This window comes from Berghia stephanieae, chromosome 9 (genome assembly GCF_034508935.2).
Source record: "Berghia stephanieae isolate SIO BIC M18660-M18661 chromosome 9, UCSD_Bste_1.3, whole genome shotgun sequence".
NCBI lineage: Eukaryota > Metazoa > Mollusca > Gastropoda > Nudibranchia > Aeolidiidae > Berghia > Berghia stephanieae.
In genome coordinates this window covers 19,366,329-19,383,828 of record NC_088368.1, presented here as the reverse complement: position 1 = coordinate 19,383,828, position 17,500 = coordinate 19,366,329, and the positions used below count along the sequence as shown (strand labels likewise).

General features: G+C 33.2%; 1 protein-coding gene across 1 annotated transcript in view; it reads left to right on the top strand.

Annotated features, from left to right (window-relative positions):
• The window catches only part of LOC144979821 (guanine nucleotide exchange factor VAV2-like), a 132,752-nt gene that overhangs the window by 39,512 nt on the left and 75,740 nt on the right, over positions 1–17,500 (top strand). Inside the window, exons 18-20 of the mRNA XM_078926963.1 lie at positions 6,913–7,002; positions 11,227–11,241; positions 14,809–14,918. Of these exons, the coding sequence (XP_078783089.1) occupies positions 6,913–7,002; positions 11,227–11,241; positions 14,809–14,918 (215 nt within the window). The remainder of the gene's footprint in view (positions 1–6,912; positions 7,003–11,226; positions 11,242–14,808; positions 14,919–17,500) is intronic.

Below are 17,500 nucleotides of genomic sequence, written 5' to 3'. Positions count from 1 at the left end.
AGTGGTTTTGGGATAAATCATGATTTTAGCACATGTGATGGAATGTAAAATCCATCATTTCAGCACATGTGATGGTATGTAAAATCCATCATTTCTATGCACTGCGTCGTCAATACTTTTTTTTTGATGTGCTACTATGTCAAATTGTTGCTTAATAAGATAATTCATGAAATCGAAGACGATATAATGATTATGATTATTACCTCTGTCAAGTTTGATAAGAATGAACATTTTTTATAACAAATTTATTCCATTGCAAATATTGAGTAAGTATAAACACATTTTCAAATGTGCGCACAAGAGAGTTAATCATCTCAGTTTTTCAGGTCGTGAGGCATCAAATGATTTATGACCCACTATCTCAAAAAATCTCAAAGCTTAATTGTGTCAAGGTGATTTAGATGCTAAAAATTGAGTGTGTTATGTATTTATGAAACTTGGGCCAACTGGTTTGTTATGAGGAGATAAAAATAGAACATAACTTTAAAAAAAAAGAGAGTGAAATGCTAAACTGTCATATTTCCAATTATTTGTGATCTCCAGTCTCAAAATGGTTTTTTGTACTTGAGTGAAAATAGAATTCATTGTCAATAAAATGAAAATTAGGATAGAATTTTTTGTTTTTGTTTTGGGGATAATTTTTTTTTTCTTTTTTTTCTTTCTTTAAAAAAAATAATTTGTATCAAGGAGAATGAATATTGTTTCATAAATTGCTGAATCTGAAATTGTCGTATTTTTGTTTGTTGTCGGCTTCACCCTGACACAATACCAGTTTGGCATAGTGGGTCACGTATTAACTCTCTCTCTCTCTCTCTTGAGTTCAACATGTTTGAAAACCAAACAATTTGTTCAATTGCTCATTCATATGAATTAGAGAGTTAACCCATTATTTTATTTTAATTTTGAACATCTGTTCATCTAGACGTAATACCAGGTAATTGAAAGGGTGTGTCTCGTTTTTCATTGTTAACGCAAACTTTATTATTTTATAATGTATTCAAACTTGATGTACAATTCACTCAGGGATATCCACCCATTATGTTTGATACTCCACATGAAATACGATCCATCTAGTTTTTAAATTTATATTTTGGTTATTTAGTCGGTTGTGCCATACAATTTGAGAAAAGAGACGCCTACTGAAAAATCTTTATATTTGATGGTGATTAAAAAAAATATTAAAAAACAATTTAAAGTAGGTGAGATGTTTCAATTTGATTCACAATCATTAAAGGTTGAGATGTTTCAGATTTCCCCTTTGTCAAAATATTAGACTAAAGACGAATATGAGGTGAGATGTTTGTGACATATCCAAAATATCTAATCTTCCTCTTCTGCAAAGATTAAAAACTTCCTCAAGATTTTTTGGAATCATTTTCAATACATATTTGTTGATTACTTATTCTGTCTACGTCATTCTTAGGGGCCTTCGGAATATGAATCTTTTGAGCGCATTCCATCACTATATTATGTTTATTTTCCTTAACAACACCATCCTATCACCTCACACTTTTGTCTCCAGGGGTCTTATTCATGGTCTGTTCTGTTGCCAAAGGGGAAACATTTTTTTTGGTGTGATTTAAATTGAAGCCTTTTACCCCTTACTTTTTAATTGTTTGTCTTTAATACTTTTTCACTTTAAGCAGCATCATTTGTGTACTTGATTAAATTTGTAATGTTTTTTTTTTGGGGGGGGGGGGGGGGGGGGATTTTAATCGATTCAGTGCCAGATATGATTCCACTCTACCAGGACAAAACACTTAAAAAGTACTTTAAGACAGAAGACTTTTTCCACTTTATGTTTTATGCTGTCTCAATATCGTACCATGTCGAAGTGTAACAGATGCCGAAAAATTGACTTTTGTCTAAATCATTAAATTTGATTTGAACTGATATGGCTGTTTTTGAGAGATGTGGTGTAGTTTTCGTAACTACTGAACTCTCAAAATCAAAAAATGTTGTAATTTTAACAGATTTTACTTACAAATTCTATTTTTGGTACTTGGTTTACCCTGTAAAAAAAAAAACAAACCCAAAAATAGAAATCAGTGGACCATATATGATCCACAGTCTTAAAACTTTATTATGTCTGGATGAATTGAACCCAGAAAATTGAATTTAAAATTAAGATGATAATAAATATGAACTTTGAGATTTTATATATTCCCAGCATAACGAAGATAAATTAACCTAAGGTTTCATATTTGTGTCAGTAAATTCCATTTCCAGCCTCTAGTTCGTCCAGATATAAATACTGTTTTGAGACCTTGGGTCACAAAAATTGATAAGATTCAGATGAAATCTTGTCAAAAAGTTCTTGGGGACAAAAGAAACAGACTTTTCTCCGTTACCGACAGTTTTGCCATTTCAATTGTGTTTGTGGCTTTGTTTCGGGTCAGAGTCAAATGAAATCTTTTCAGCTGCATTGAAAACATTTCCGCTTTGTTATACAAAACAACAGATATCACTTATTGGTGATCGCTTCTAATTACTTGCATGAATATGTCATTTTTTGATGGAGCAGAATGTCAGTGGGGGTTAAAAATAAAATATGTGGAAAAAGTGTATTCTTTATAAAGTAAATATTTGAGAACTTTGTTAAAATTGTCTCATTGGCATTAAAAACATTACAACGGAAAAATGTTTAGCCAAAACTATTAATTTATAGACAATTAGTGAAATCATTAAAAAAAAAAAAACAACAAACAAAAACAAAAACCTTTCCCCCCCCCCCCCCCCCCCCCCCCCCCCCCCCCCCCCCCCCCCCCCCCCCCCCCCCCTCCCTCTGAAAGGCTTGACAAAAGTCATCAATGAAATTTACTTACCTTATTCAGTTTTCTGATTGACTTCACCCCTGTGTGTATGATGACATTTTCCTCCTGCATTGAAATATTCACCTAAAGGATGTGTGATCATTGACTATGTGTTTCGATTTTTTGTTGGAATGTACTGTTCATATTATGAATGACAAACCATCATCCCTTTTTCAGCTGTCTTTTTTTCATTCCTTTTTTAAAAAATTGTTTATTTAGTTGAATGAATATTATTAGGATTTTTGAGTTGAATTTTGGTAGCAGTTTTTGCATGTCTCGTTACTGTGTATATCCAACATGTTTTTAACCCTAGAGTTCATTGCTCTTGATTGGTTTGTTTGTATATTGTTCGAATGATGAGGTCATGCCAAAAGATGGTTTTTGTGATGGTTGACACTAAATGGTATCAATACAAAGTTATTTTGAAAACCTGTGGAAGGATTTTGCATTAATCTAATAATAATAATAATAATAATAATGATATACTTTATTCATCCAAAAAATTGAAATTCGTTTACAGAAGTGGCATGGATAAAATGTATAAACACAAAGTTGAGAATCTATGGCGACAATGTATACATATATATATATATATATATGCAAATGAACTAAAATGTAAAAATATACAACCAAGAACCAATAGCAACACTTAATATATTAATTTGATAAATTGAGATCGGCCATACCTCTGGCCTTTAGTCTATTTCATTTATTTTTCTAGGTCAAGTAATAAACGATGAATAAAAAAAGATCTAAAAATTTCCAACCAAATTTAAAGCAGTAACAGGTTTTTAAACGGTGCAGTGTTGGAAAAGTGTTGGGATTTTGATAGCTCAGTTGGTAGACTTCACACGATAAAGGACTGGGATTGATCTCGGGGTCAAGTAGGGGATTTCATTCTTACTATCCTGTCCACCATTTAGTGATTAGGTTTAGCTGGGGTTTTTTTTAGATCTGGTGGAAAGTACTTTGCATTAGACTAGCATCCTATCCAAAGGGTAACCAGCAATTACTATTGTTCGTTTAATGCTGTATTAACAGGGGGATGAATTCCGACTCCATGGGCTTTATGGCTCTGGAAGACCACTAGTGCAAAAAAGTATAGACAAAGTTGATACTTCATCCACATTTTTTCAGTGCTTCCTTTTCGGTACTACACTGTCAATATTTGTAGTACTTTTCTTTTATACTTTTTTTTTTTAAAACAGGAAAAAAAACAGCTGAAGACTTTATGTTTCCACAGCTTTTTCAAAATGATTTAATATCAATGACTTTTTTTTTTTGGTGTCAAATGTTACAAAAATGATCCTTGAATGCTTGTTTTGATTACGTCATAACAATTGTCAGTATTGAATACAGAAGGATTACAGTGGCAAGTGTTTTAAGGCGATGATGAAAGTCACACAACTCATTGTAGTCAGTCGATTATCTTTGGTAGGCACAGGGAATACTAAGCTGTTAGATGCTGTTTACTTTTAAAAGTATTGAAACAAAAATGACTATTAACTGCTACAAAAAAAAGGGGAAAGGTCTACAAATTGTTCATCAGCCAACGGCAAAAACAAAAAAAATAATGTGTGCGTCCCTGAGATAATCAGTTGCATGGTGAAAATTTTTGTTTTGCGTTTTTTCCCCTCATCTTTTGAAAGCCCAATGTCTCCTGAGCAGTTTAATCATTATTTGAAGCAAATCGGGTAATTTTTCTGAAATTATGATCATATGCATGGCCTAGGGTGTGTGAAACTCTAATTTTGAGAAAATCGCTTCCAAAGTTGACAAGAGTTGATATTAAGTATAAAAATTACCTTCATAAAAAAAACATTTTTTTTTAGGAGTAGAATTCAATTAAAATATTTCATCAATATGTAGAAAAATGTTTGATTTAACGATTTCTGATAACTCATTTTCCATAAAAATGACCTCTTGACTAAAATTGTCAATATCTCCGTTCATAGCGTTTCGCCATGCGACTGATTTTCTTAGGGACGCCCAAAAAATCAGTAATACTCTACTGAAACTCCATTGACTTTGTAAAAAATTTTTACTGTTTTAATTAGTTTTGTATAGACCGAAGGGCTTGAACTCAGCTGGTCGCTGGCTCAGATAAGTAAGTTATTATTAGTTTTGGTGTTGGTTGAAGAAAGGTTTTGAGCCTGAAACATTCCGTGTTAAGTATTTTATTCTTTAGTGAAAAGGTGACACTATTTTTTTCTTTTATATTTAATACTTTATTATACTTTATATCGTGCACAAATAAGGCATTCTGCTCACACGTCATAAAACATATTATATACATTTCAACACTATCGCATTATTATATTCTGATATTTACTCTAAGAAAAAAGAAAGGATTTAGATGTTTATTTTGTAATCTGCTATTCAAAATAACTCACCATGCTCTTTTGACAACACTAAGACTTTAAAGTGCTTGAAATGAAATGAAATGAGAGAGAAAAGTTCTTGATCATTGAGGACATATTTCTTTTAAAATGTTAGAATTGAACTTTGATTATTTAATGGTATTTTATATTTAAAAGCACAGTTTATAAATGAGACTTAAGACAATTTTTTGTGTGTTATTTGTTAATCTTTGGAATCCCTGTAGCTCAATGGTTAGAACAGCACTTGCCTCACACAAACAGGAACTGGTATCGAACTTCGGACCTTCCTGTATATTCAATTCTGTAGTAGCTGGGGTGTTAGATCTTGTACATGTGCCCTGAGATAGACAAAGAGTCCTATCCAAAGGGTGGCAAGCAAGCGATTGGCACTTTCTGTATATTGGTGGTACAGAAACCTAGATAAAGCCTGGTTTGATAGGATTATCACTATTATGTTGATCTTATTGATGACACAAAAATAATATAATTTAAACAATAACAGGCACTGCTTTATAAATCTGTCATTATCATATTTCCATCACAGACGTATTAGATTGATTAATTGGTAACACAGTAGAATCTGTTTAAACCGAAATTCTGGGGTTTAAAATAAGTTAAAAGACAAAGAGGAAGCTCGCACAATTTATCAATGTCTTTTTGGTTTAGCCAATTTTTCGGTTTAACGGCTTTCGGTTTAAACGGATTCTACTGTATTTTAAACTCAGAAAAAAAATTATAGATGGAAGAGGCTCATAAATCAAATCATGATTGGAATGGAGAAAGGTAGAGAGGTTTTAAAAACCCTAGAGAAAGTTAATTAGTGGTGAAAAGGATATGACTTGGGCATGCCTTAGGGATTAGCAAAAACCAGTACCCTCTCTCAATTTAAGCCCGACCTCTTCAGGTCAAAAAATCATGTCAGAGACAGAAGAGAAGAAGATGGAAGAAGTTGACCCAAGAAAGGATATCCCATAATTCTTCAAAACTGATTTGTTTTACATTTCCCTTCTTGTTATGAAAACGTCCAAGTCAAGTTTGGTTCAGCACACATTGTTGGTGTTTCATGTTAATTCTTATATATTTTGATAAAAAATGAAGGATTTTAAAATGTAAAGGGTTTGATATGTTTTTAAAATGTTGTCTAAGTAACATTGTCAGTACTTTTTTATAACGTGGATAGCTCTCATGCCCATGTAAGTGACTGATCGTGTTAAAATGGTATTATGTTGGGATGAACTTTATCCTAAAAAGTTGAATTAAAAGTAGAATGATTAAACAATGAAATCTTGGTTTTTAGCACTCTAAAATACTATATTCATCCTCCACAATAAAATAAAACGTATTAATTCAACCCAAGACTGGTACTTTTGGCTATATAAATTCATTTTTCCACATCATCATTTCATCATCTTGACATAATACCCTTTTGAGGCAACAGGTCACATAAGTTATATATTTTCATCGTTTGTATTGACTGTTGCATAGGATTTGTATCTGAAGAAAAAAAACTCTTCTTGTGTTGTTGTAGTACCTTTCTGGATAGTGAATGCTCTCCATTATGCTAAATTGAATATGATAAGCTACTTTTATCGTTAACAGTCCCTTCCATCTTTTGTGACAATTGATCCAAAATCTTCCTTTTATTTTTCTTCTGAATTTTCTATCAATTTCATCGCCTGATTACTATTTTATTTCCCCGTTTGTGTTTGTTTTTGCAGGGGGATACTTACAGTTATAAAGATGCTATTGTACTCGGAGATTACCACATAGACGAAAGTCAGCCGGTCGACAACAAGAAGGCAGAGAAGGTAAAATTTGAAGCAAAAAAAACAAAAGACACAACAGAAAAAAAAAAGCAAAAAAAAAGGCAAATACAAAGAAATAAAAAAAAAATGAGAAAAAATACAATAAAAAGAAAACAAAGATAAAATGTACGGCTATGTGGTCTAGTGGTAGTATGACACTCACTTTCGGATCGGAAGGTCCTGGGTTCGAGCTTCGCGCTCGGCGCATAGTTGAGTCCTTGGCTCTTTACTCACATTCTCTCACCTTACTCAGGTGTAAAATGAGTACCTGACCGTTAACAGCGTTTGTCTTTGTCTGAAAAAATTGTAATATCGCCTAACAGGCGTCATGTCCCGTCCTACATGTTAAATGTTGATGTTGACCAGGGACCCCCTTGTAAAGCGCTTTGAGTACATTTAGTGGATATTGTGCTATATAAAGCTCAATTTAATTTAAAATGTTGTTGGAGAATGTCAAATAGTTATGATAATATTGCTGTGAATGCTGTAGAACCTGGATTTGGGCTCCACCTTTGTTGTTAAAAGCAAGAAATGTAATCCTATACTGCTTGCTTTGGAATGCTGCATTTTGGCTGCTGTCGGAGTTATTTAATTTTTAGAAGAAAACAAAAGAAGTAAAATTAAATTCCCTTGCTTGGGACGAAAAGAGGATTTTTAAAAGTTTGTTCTCTTAAAAAATTTTATTTGTTCAAAATTAATTATATTCCATCAAATTATCTTGTTAAGAAAATGTCCTCTTTGGTTTCTATTCTGTGAATAGATTCACTAATTCCACTGATTTCCACTAATTCGACAATGCAGTTCCAACCCATTACATGTACTAAATTTTTTCTACAAGTTAAAGTAAAAAAAAATAATTAAAAGAGAGAGAGAGAGAGAGAGAGAGAGAGAGAGAGAGAGAGAGAGAGAGAGAGAGAGAGAGAGAGAGAGAGAGAGAGAGAGAGAGAGGAGAGAGAGAGAGAGAGAGAGAGAGAGAGAGAGAGAGAGAGAGGAGAGGAGAGAGAGAGAGAGAAGAGAGAGAGAAGAAGAGGAGAGAGAGAGAGAGAGAGAGGAGGAGAGAGGAGAGAGAGAGAGAGAGAGAGAGAGAGAGAGAGAAAAGAGAGAGAGAGAGAAGAGAGAGAGAGAGAGAGAGAGAGAGAGAGAGAGAGAGAGAGAGAGATGAGAGAGAGAGAGAGAGAGAGAGAGAGAGGAAGAGAGAGAGAGAGAGAGAGGAGGAGAGAGAGAGGAGAGGAGAGAGAGAGAGTGAGAGAGAGAGAGAGAGAGAGAGAGAGAGAGAGAGAGAGAGAGAGAGAGAGAGAGAGAGAGGGAGAGAGAGAGAGAGTATTTGATATTATATGGAAACTTTATAGAAATATAGGGTTAGCTCTTTATCTAGTTTACTTCATTACTTATTAAATTCATGTTTGCAGTGGTGGAGTGGTGCCGTTTTAACCAAAGCTGATTCGATTTTCAGGGTTTTGTCATTTAAAAAAAATATGTGTGGAATTGCCTTATTTCTGTGTCTCCGTTCTAACATACAATTCACACTTTTATAATATTTCTGAATCTGCTGTTCTCATTAATAATTTCTTCATGTCTAGCTTTTTGTATTAATAATTTTGTGTACCTTAATTAAGTTTTTGTATGTTGCATAGTGGCTGATAAAACCGGGACTGTCCCGATGTGGCATCTAAAGGAAAAGTAAAAATGATAATAATGTATAATATAATACAGTCCACTCCGGATAATCGCAACTCTGTTAATCGCAACATTTCCTAAGAAACTGAATTAATTCTATATAAAAGTCACTGGTTAATTGCAACAAACTTCGGTTAATCGCAACAAATTTTCGCCCTCAAAAAGTGGTAAATTCAGAAAATCAATCAAATAAAATATCATGATTAAATTTCATCATGGAAGAAATTGTGACAGGTTGAAAAATCGAGAGTGAGCGGGATCTAATGCTAATGTAGTGTATCACCATTCTATTTGAGACAAAAGAGGGCGTGGCTTTGTACTATTGGTTTGTGGCCATTAAATAGGAGGCGAGGGGGCTGTGCATAGATTTTACAACATGTAGACAATGACAGTTGTAAAGAGAGACTGAGCGTTATCCTGTGTATTGTGACAAACGAGTTTGGTAAAGGCTTATTGTCTCTCTTCACGGCTAATCTCTTTGACTCTTACAAATTTTGAGAACAAAAGAGTGAATGTGAATCAAATCTGAATAAGATGTCGGCTTGCACCAAAGCTTCTTTTGCTTGTGAAAATGAATACAGGGATGCCATATGGCTTTTGTTTCAATCATATTGCTATGTCTGTGGTGGACTAAGAACTTTGTTTACAACTATTTGTTTGAGTTTAGCATATATATGTGTAAAATGTTGCAATCGCGGACAGGAAACTCAGCTTTGGTTAATTGCAACTTCGGTTAATCGCAACATTTCCGCTGATCCCAAGGTGTTGCGATTATCCAGAGTGGACTGTAATAATTTTGTGTACCTTAACTAAGTTTTTGTATGTTGCATAATGGCTGATAAAATCGGGACTGTCCCGATGTTGCAATCTAAAGGAAAAGTAAGAATGATACTAATATATAATATAATATGTAATACTTAAACTTAAACTGTAACAGTTTGGCTTGTGTCAAAACATTTACCAACACACAAATGTCTGGGTGGGGTTCTGACCTCCCATAGTGGGCAGGTTGGGAGGCACTTACTGTGTCTTCTATCCCCTTATATCTGTTTTCCAACATGCTTTCTGTCTTTGTCTTGGGATGAGATTACTTGGTTTTGTCCTGGCCCTGGTCGGATACCCTAGCTGGGAAGGAAACAGTCAAATGTATTGTTAGAGTTTTGAGAGATGATATTTTTTCTCTTATAAATCATCTCTCGGTTATGTACTGTATTATGTTTTCTTTACATATTATATATAATTTGTAAACATTTCATAGTGGGGACCTATGCTTGTGTCTGGATGAGACTTTTAGGTGATCTCAAACTATGTACTTTGATAGTGTGCTCTTGGAATCTACATCTGTTTCCTATTTGAACTAATTTCCCCTTTGGTCTTCCTTTTTCTTCGGTACTTAATTGTAATTCTGGAACTTTTTACTATAATAATGATAATAATAATAAATAATTAATAATAATAATAATAATAATAATATAATAATAATAATAATAATAATAATAATAATAATAATATTAATAATAATATAATATAATAATAATAATAAAATAATAATAATAATAATAATAATATATAATAATAATAATGATAATAATAATAATATTAATAATAATAATGCTGAAAACTTAGATAGCGCTATAACTCTGAGACACCATTTTCTTCCTTATTACTGACACTGATATGACCTGAATGTGTTGCAAGCTCCATAAAACCCTTAAAAACAAAAACAATACTTATACTGTAACAGTACTGGAAATTGTGCTGTCTCTGTCGAACATTTTTTTGTAATTCTGCCTGACAACCATGATGATGTCTCATCGTCCAAATTAAGTCTTTCAAGCTTTGAAATACCACAAATCCGTAGAAGGCAGAAATGCGGATAGCATTGGAATGTTATTTGTTCAAATCCTTTCTTAAAAATAAATGTAATAGTATAGGAATCAAAATAATGTGATGTCTATTTTTGATCAATTTTAGAGGAGCTCACATGATCTAAAAGTAAAAGTGTCACAAGCCCATTATATCATAAAAACGGTCAAAACAATTTTTTGTCAGAATGTTTATAATGAATTTTATGATAACTCCTTTTGAAAGTCATTAATTTTTTTTTTTTTTTTTCATTGTAATCTTTAAGATAATATAAGATTAGAATAACGAATTTAATTTGGAATTATGCACTCTATATGTCACCTGCTGTTGGTTTATATTGGACATGTAACAGGCATGCATTCTCTCTAAATAGAGTCATTTTTATAGATTTTTTGCCATTTCTTAAATTTAAGGGTTCTGGAGGGGGAGAGAGAGAGATAGAGAAAAAAAAAGAAGAAATTTATGGTAAAAGTCCATCAATAGAAAATTCTGAAAAGTCATAAGAGGTCCAAAATAATAATCTAAATTTGAAAATATTCATTCAGTTTTCTGTTGGGGTTTTTTTTTTTTGGTGTTCTCTATTAAAGAGAGAATGCATTGCCCTTTTGGTTTAACTTACTTGGTTTGACTCTGTTTCCCCCCTCCCCTGTCTTTCCTTTCCCAATCCCTTTTCTACATCGACAGAGCATGCAAAGAGGGGTAAGCACGAAAACCCTTGTCCTTACTTTCACCCTGTTTCCCTATTCATTTAAATTCTTTTTCATTTTTCCTGCTCCCTCCTTTTAACAATGATCTTTTTGATTTTCCTTAATCTGCACTTGATAACTTATTAATCCCACAAAGGCCTGGTGTAAGACACGAAGGATAAAATGAAAGGGAAACTGATATCTGCATTAAGGCAATTATAGACAATATAGATAGTATGCGCTTGGCTAAGAAGCTCATAACATTGCCATCCGGAAGTATAACGGACCAACACACAAAACTGTGTGTATCCATGAACGTTTATAGTCAGGTTGCGGGTGGTTGGATGGGAGCATCACCCTTGAATCATATACCTATGATGTTCGCATGGGTGTACGATCCGATAGTGATGTCGTTTCTTCTTCTCTTTACTAGCCTATCCTGCATTCTTTGGTTTGTGATTGTATTTTTGACAGGGGATATTTTTTTCCTGTAAATCCTCTGCCCGTTTGTTCTTGGTTATTTATAATTTAGCTTATGATATCTTTAGGTTAGATTTTGATTGACATTTGTACTATTTTGTTAGATTGCTTGTTTTTTTGTTTCAGCGGTCTCTCATATAACCTCAATTGTGTTGGAAGAGACCTAAAGCAACAAACAAAAAAAAAAAAAAAAAAAAAAAAAAAATAGTCAGGTTAATACAGTTTAGTGAGCATTACTCATAAACTTGGATGGCAAAAAAACAATAACAAAGTGACGTCATCTTCGAACTATCTATAGTCACATAGAGTCATTAACAGAATATCAACAAAATTAAAAAAAATATATATATAAAAAGATGAGAATTGCCTGCTATCCTTAGGGCCGGAGTTTATCTCGTTATCTGTATTATTATACAGAAATAATTGCTTGCTACCCTTTGGATAATACTGCAGTCTGAATCTGATACAAAAGACTTCCTGGTTGACAAGAAGGGGTCAACAGATTTCAATCTGGTTAGTTCAATGGGTGGTTTTAGTGCCCCATTCTATTCTGAGAGTAACCTCTGCTGCCCTAACACAACTCCAATTGGGAATATTTTATATTGACCTGTCATCAAGCAGAAGAAAATACAACTTGCTTGTAGGCTCAAAGACAGATTTCAGTAAGCCCAAAATTCTTCTCATTATTTGTCATCAGTTTCTGACAATTGTAATTTGCATAGCTGCCAGATTGATGTCCGCTGACTGGTGGATTTCCGCTATTTTGATTTCACACACATTAGTTTCCGCAATACTGATATTTCAATAAGTAGTCCTTCAGAGCCATTGGCCATGGAGCTGGAATTTATTCCAGTTTCTATAGCGTGAAACGGACAATAGCAATTACTTGCTATCCTTTGGATAGGACGCTAGTCAATCGCGGAGTACTTTTCACCAAATCTAACTGAGCCAGCCACCCAATCACTGCTGGGTGGACAGGGGGGGAGTCAGAAAAAAATCTCAACCGCACCAGGGATCGATCTCAGTCCCTTTGTTTATGAAGTGAGTGCTCTACGAATTGAGCTATTGGGACCCCCCCCCCCCCCCCCCCCCCCCCCCCCCCCCCCCCGATATTTTAATAAGGTGGTTCCTTTTCTTTTGGATATTGATGGCAGTTTCTGCCAGCATGCACGCAACGTCTCTAAAAAATACACTATGTACATATTTTCCATTGCATAGCTGACAGATTTGTTTTCTGATATTTTTACAGACTTTAACCCTCTCCTTACCAACAATAGGAAAATCGTCACATTCGTTACGATAAAACCAACATTTTTCCTTATTCAAATTTCTCTTGTACATCATACAATTTTAAGAAAATGAACAGTGTGTTGTAGAGCATGCTTTGCCAAAGAAATTATGTATGGCAAGAACTTACTGTTATTGTGTTTGAGTGATAAAAAAATCTATGTTTGTGTTAGTTGGGTGTAAAGTTTTGGGGGAAAAAAATTCCTGAAAATGGCTGGTAAGGAGGGAGTTAATGGTTCTGCTGATCGATATTTTTCATTTTGAATCGAGGTTGATGTGTCGTTCAATATTCTTGAAATTTCCTCTTTTTAATTTAAAAAAAAAAAGTTCCCACTGGCAGCTATGACTTTGAGTGCATGTCTACAAATTCCCAAAGCACGCCCTCCTTGCCTTTCTTTTCCTTTCTCTTTCTCTCATTCCCTTTTATTATCGAAACAGGAAGTCAATAGTAGTAGGCAATATTCAAACTCATCCCATCTACCAGTTCCTCGTCTCGTAAAAAAATGCAAATGTATAACAGGGTGCTCAAAGAAGTGACAGTCAAGGAAATAAGTACAAGAGAGACTTCAATTTAGTTTACAAAGACAATAAATGATGTCAACTTTTCTGGTTTTGCCAAACTCAACAAAATTGATGATGGATTCGACACTGAAATCGAGCGCGAGATTGTCACTTTTGTATTTGATGTCTTATTTATCACTTACTTTGTTGATATAGGGGAAACCTGAAGCGTTTACATTCGTATAATTTGTTTAATTCCACATTCGTCTCTTAAGTGTCTTGTTCACCATCTACTTTGTTGATAAAGGGGAAACCAGAAACATTCACATTATTTGTTTTTGTAAATCAAAATATGATTCAACAGTTGTGACATCACTTCCCTCGTCATGACGCATAGTAACTTGGTAAAACTGGTTCTAAACTATCGGAACAATTGCAGACGTCCTAATGAAATACTTCTCCGACGGGCATAAAAGTGTATCTGGAGGGGAAAAACATTATAAATCTGATCATGTTTTGACTTTTATGCATTCTGATCCAATGACTTGTGAAAAAGTCTCTCACCAGCATGAAGAATAAAAAAGTACCGATTTTCTTTGTTTAGAACCAAGCTGCTGGTTGCTGGGTGGACGTGATATCAGACTATTGAATCCTATTGAAGCTTCTATTCTACTTTCATTGGTTTTTTTGGGGTTTTCTCTCTCTCTCTCTCTCTCTCTCTCTCTCTCTCTCTCTCTCTCTCTCTCTCTCTCTCTCTCTCTCACTCTCTCTAGAGAGAGAGAGAGAGAGAGAGACATCATGTAAAACCATATTACGTTACCAATATTTCATCAGAGAGGTGGGTGTTAGTATTAGATAACAAATGGTTTCGTAGCAACAACTGTGGTTAATGATCATAGGACAGGACTGTCAAAATGCTTTTCGGAAGAATGATACAATACTGGCTTTGCTAATAATAATAATAATAATAATAATAATAATAATAATAATAATAATAATAATAATAATAATAATAATAATAATAATAATAATAATAATAACAACACTTGTCATAATACTAACAACAGTAAAAAGCTTCACACTACATACACGAATGGTTTTTCCTAACATATTCAATATATTGTTCTCCATAGAGTGAAATGCTGTGTTCCTGATAAATTTTATTTGAAAACTTGGTGATACCCAGCCAGTAAAACTTTTTATTTTTTAAATCCTGTACAATTATGATTGTATTAATTTTTAAAAACTTATTTTGATCCCATTCTCTGTCTCTTTATATATATATATATCTCTCTCTCTCTCCATGACTTAGTGGAACTACCCATTTATCATGGTCCGCCAAGACAGATCCACTGCCTTCACGTTCTTCGCCAAAACAGCTGATCAGAGAGACAAGTGGAGGGAGGCCATCACGCTGGCTCTGTAAATAACCTTTTGACAATAATAATAATGATAATAATAATAATAATAATAAATAATAATAATAATATATAATAATAATAATAATATAATAATAATAATAATAATAATAATAATATAATAATAATAGTAATAATAATATATATTAATAATAATAATATAATAATAATATAATAATAATAATAATAATAATAATAATAATAATAATAAATAATAATAATAATAATAATATAATAATAATAATAATAATAATAATAATATAATCATAATAATAATAATAATAATATAATAATAATAAATAATAATAATAATAATAATAATAATAATAATAATAATAATAATAATAATAATAATAATAATAATAATAATAATAGGTACAGAAAACTGATTTTTCAAACCCAACAATGCTCAATTTAGTCACTTTTGCTTAAAAGAGTTTGCAATTCTGAGCATTTTGATACCAATATCATACATGTATCTCAATTTTTAAGGAAGATATTGTCATTTGAAAATTTGACAATTTCGTCGTCGCGACACCCTGCTTCAGCACCCAACTTCGGGACTTCGTATAAAAAAAAGTATCGGGCTCACAATGACAAAATTTCAACTGCTTAGAGTCTCATAGAAATTAAACAACTCCAATTTTTTTCAGAACTCTAGCTCTTTATTTAATTACATTTTAAGCGCCACGAAAACGCAAAAAATGCATATTTCCCATAAATCGCCAAGGGAGACAAAAAATGTGTCCGTCGAGGCAGCCTCTGGTCGGCACGCCATTTTGCTCTCACTGACTGGGCTGTGCAACTCGTGTTTATTTACCAAAGTTAAATGCTGGGCGAATGCGGGCGATACTTATAATCGGTACGGCATTTCCATATTTTAAGAGAAAATGGATGAGCTTTCCAGTAATGTAAAAATAGTCTGCTGAAATTTTGTGGAAATGAGTTTAATCTTCCTTTTTTTGAGAAATTTTAAAAATATAATCGCTTCCCCTAAATAAACCAACAGTTATTTGGTATCGATCAAAACGTCAAGATCTTGTGCACATTTTAAACCAATTACTGATCCGATACCACCCATGGCCCGAATTCGCCAAGCTCTTCAAGATGACCGATCGCGAAAAGTTCGTTTTTTTCCATCAGCGGGCGAGCCGATTAGTGACTTGTTTCGAAACCCACTTAAATTATCTTCAAAAAAAGCAGATAAATCATTTAGACACCATTTTAAAGGGATTTGAATAAGCTTTCGATTGATATAAATTTTATCCTTGTCATTTTGATATTTAATGGAATACAACGAAGTAAAATTTATGTAAAACACATCGAAAATTGTCCGCCAGAGCGCATTAGCGGCAGTTTGCCGTACCTAATAATAATAATAATAATAGTAATAATAATAATAATAATAATAATAATAATAATAATAATAATAATAATAATAATAATAATAATAATAATAATATTATTTATATCAAATGAAAATTGGGATTTGTCACTTCTCTTGGGGTCTCTTTAATCATAATTAATTAAAACACATTTTATGGCTATGTGATTTTGTGGTATGACACTCGTTTTCGGATCCGAAGGTCCTGGGTTCGAGCCTCGCTCAGCGCATATTTGAGTCCTTGGAAAAGGCTCTTTACTCACATTCTCTCACCATACTCAGGTGTAAAATGAGTATCTGGCCTTTAACAGTGTTGTCTGTAAAATTGCCTAACAGGCGTCATGTCTCGTCCTACATGTTAAGTGTTGCTGTTGGCCAGGGACCCCTTGTAAAGTGCCCTGAGCATGTTTAGTGGATATTGCGCTATATAAAATTTCAATTTTTTCTAATTAAAAAAAAACAAACGGTCTAAGCCTACAGCTATGAGGCTTTGTCAGGGAGGAAAACAGGATTTGTTCTGCAGTAAGATAGACAATGCCGGTACCTGCCAGTTACTAATTTTACATCTGAGTATGGTGAGACACTTTGTGTAAAGAGCTTTTTCCAAGCACTTGCGCAGCCCACATGAAGACTTGAACCCCGGACCTAGAGGTGACAAGCCAAGTGTCCTACCAGAGGACCACAAAACCGCAAACCTAAATCATAACCAGGATTTTAAAGTAAAAATTCCAGAATAATAATAATAATAATAATAATAATAATAATAATAATAATAATAATAATAATAATAATAATAATAATAATAATAATAATAATAATAATAATATTATTGTTATTATTATTATTATTATTATTATTATTATTATTATTATTATTATTATTATTATTATTATTATTATTATTATTATTATTATTATTATTATTATTCTGGAATTTTTACTTTAAAATCCTGGTTATGATTTAGGTTTGCGGTTTTGTGGTCCTCTGGTAGGGCACTTGGCTTGTCACCTCTAGGTCCGGGGTTCAAGTCTTCATGTGGGCTGCGCAAGTGCTTGGAAAAAGCTCTTTACACAAAATTTCTCACCATACTCAGTTGTAAAATTAGTAACTGGCAGGTACCGGCATGTCTATCTTACTGCAGAACAAATCCTGTTTTCCTCCCTGACAAAGCCTCATAGCTGTAGGCTTAGACCGTTTGTTTT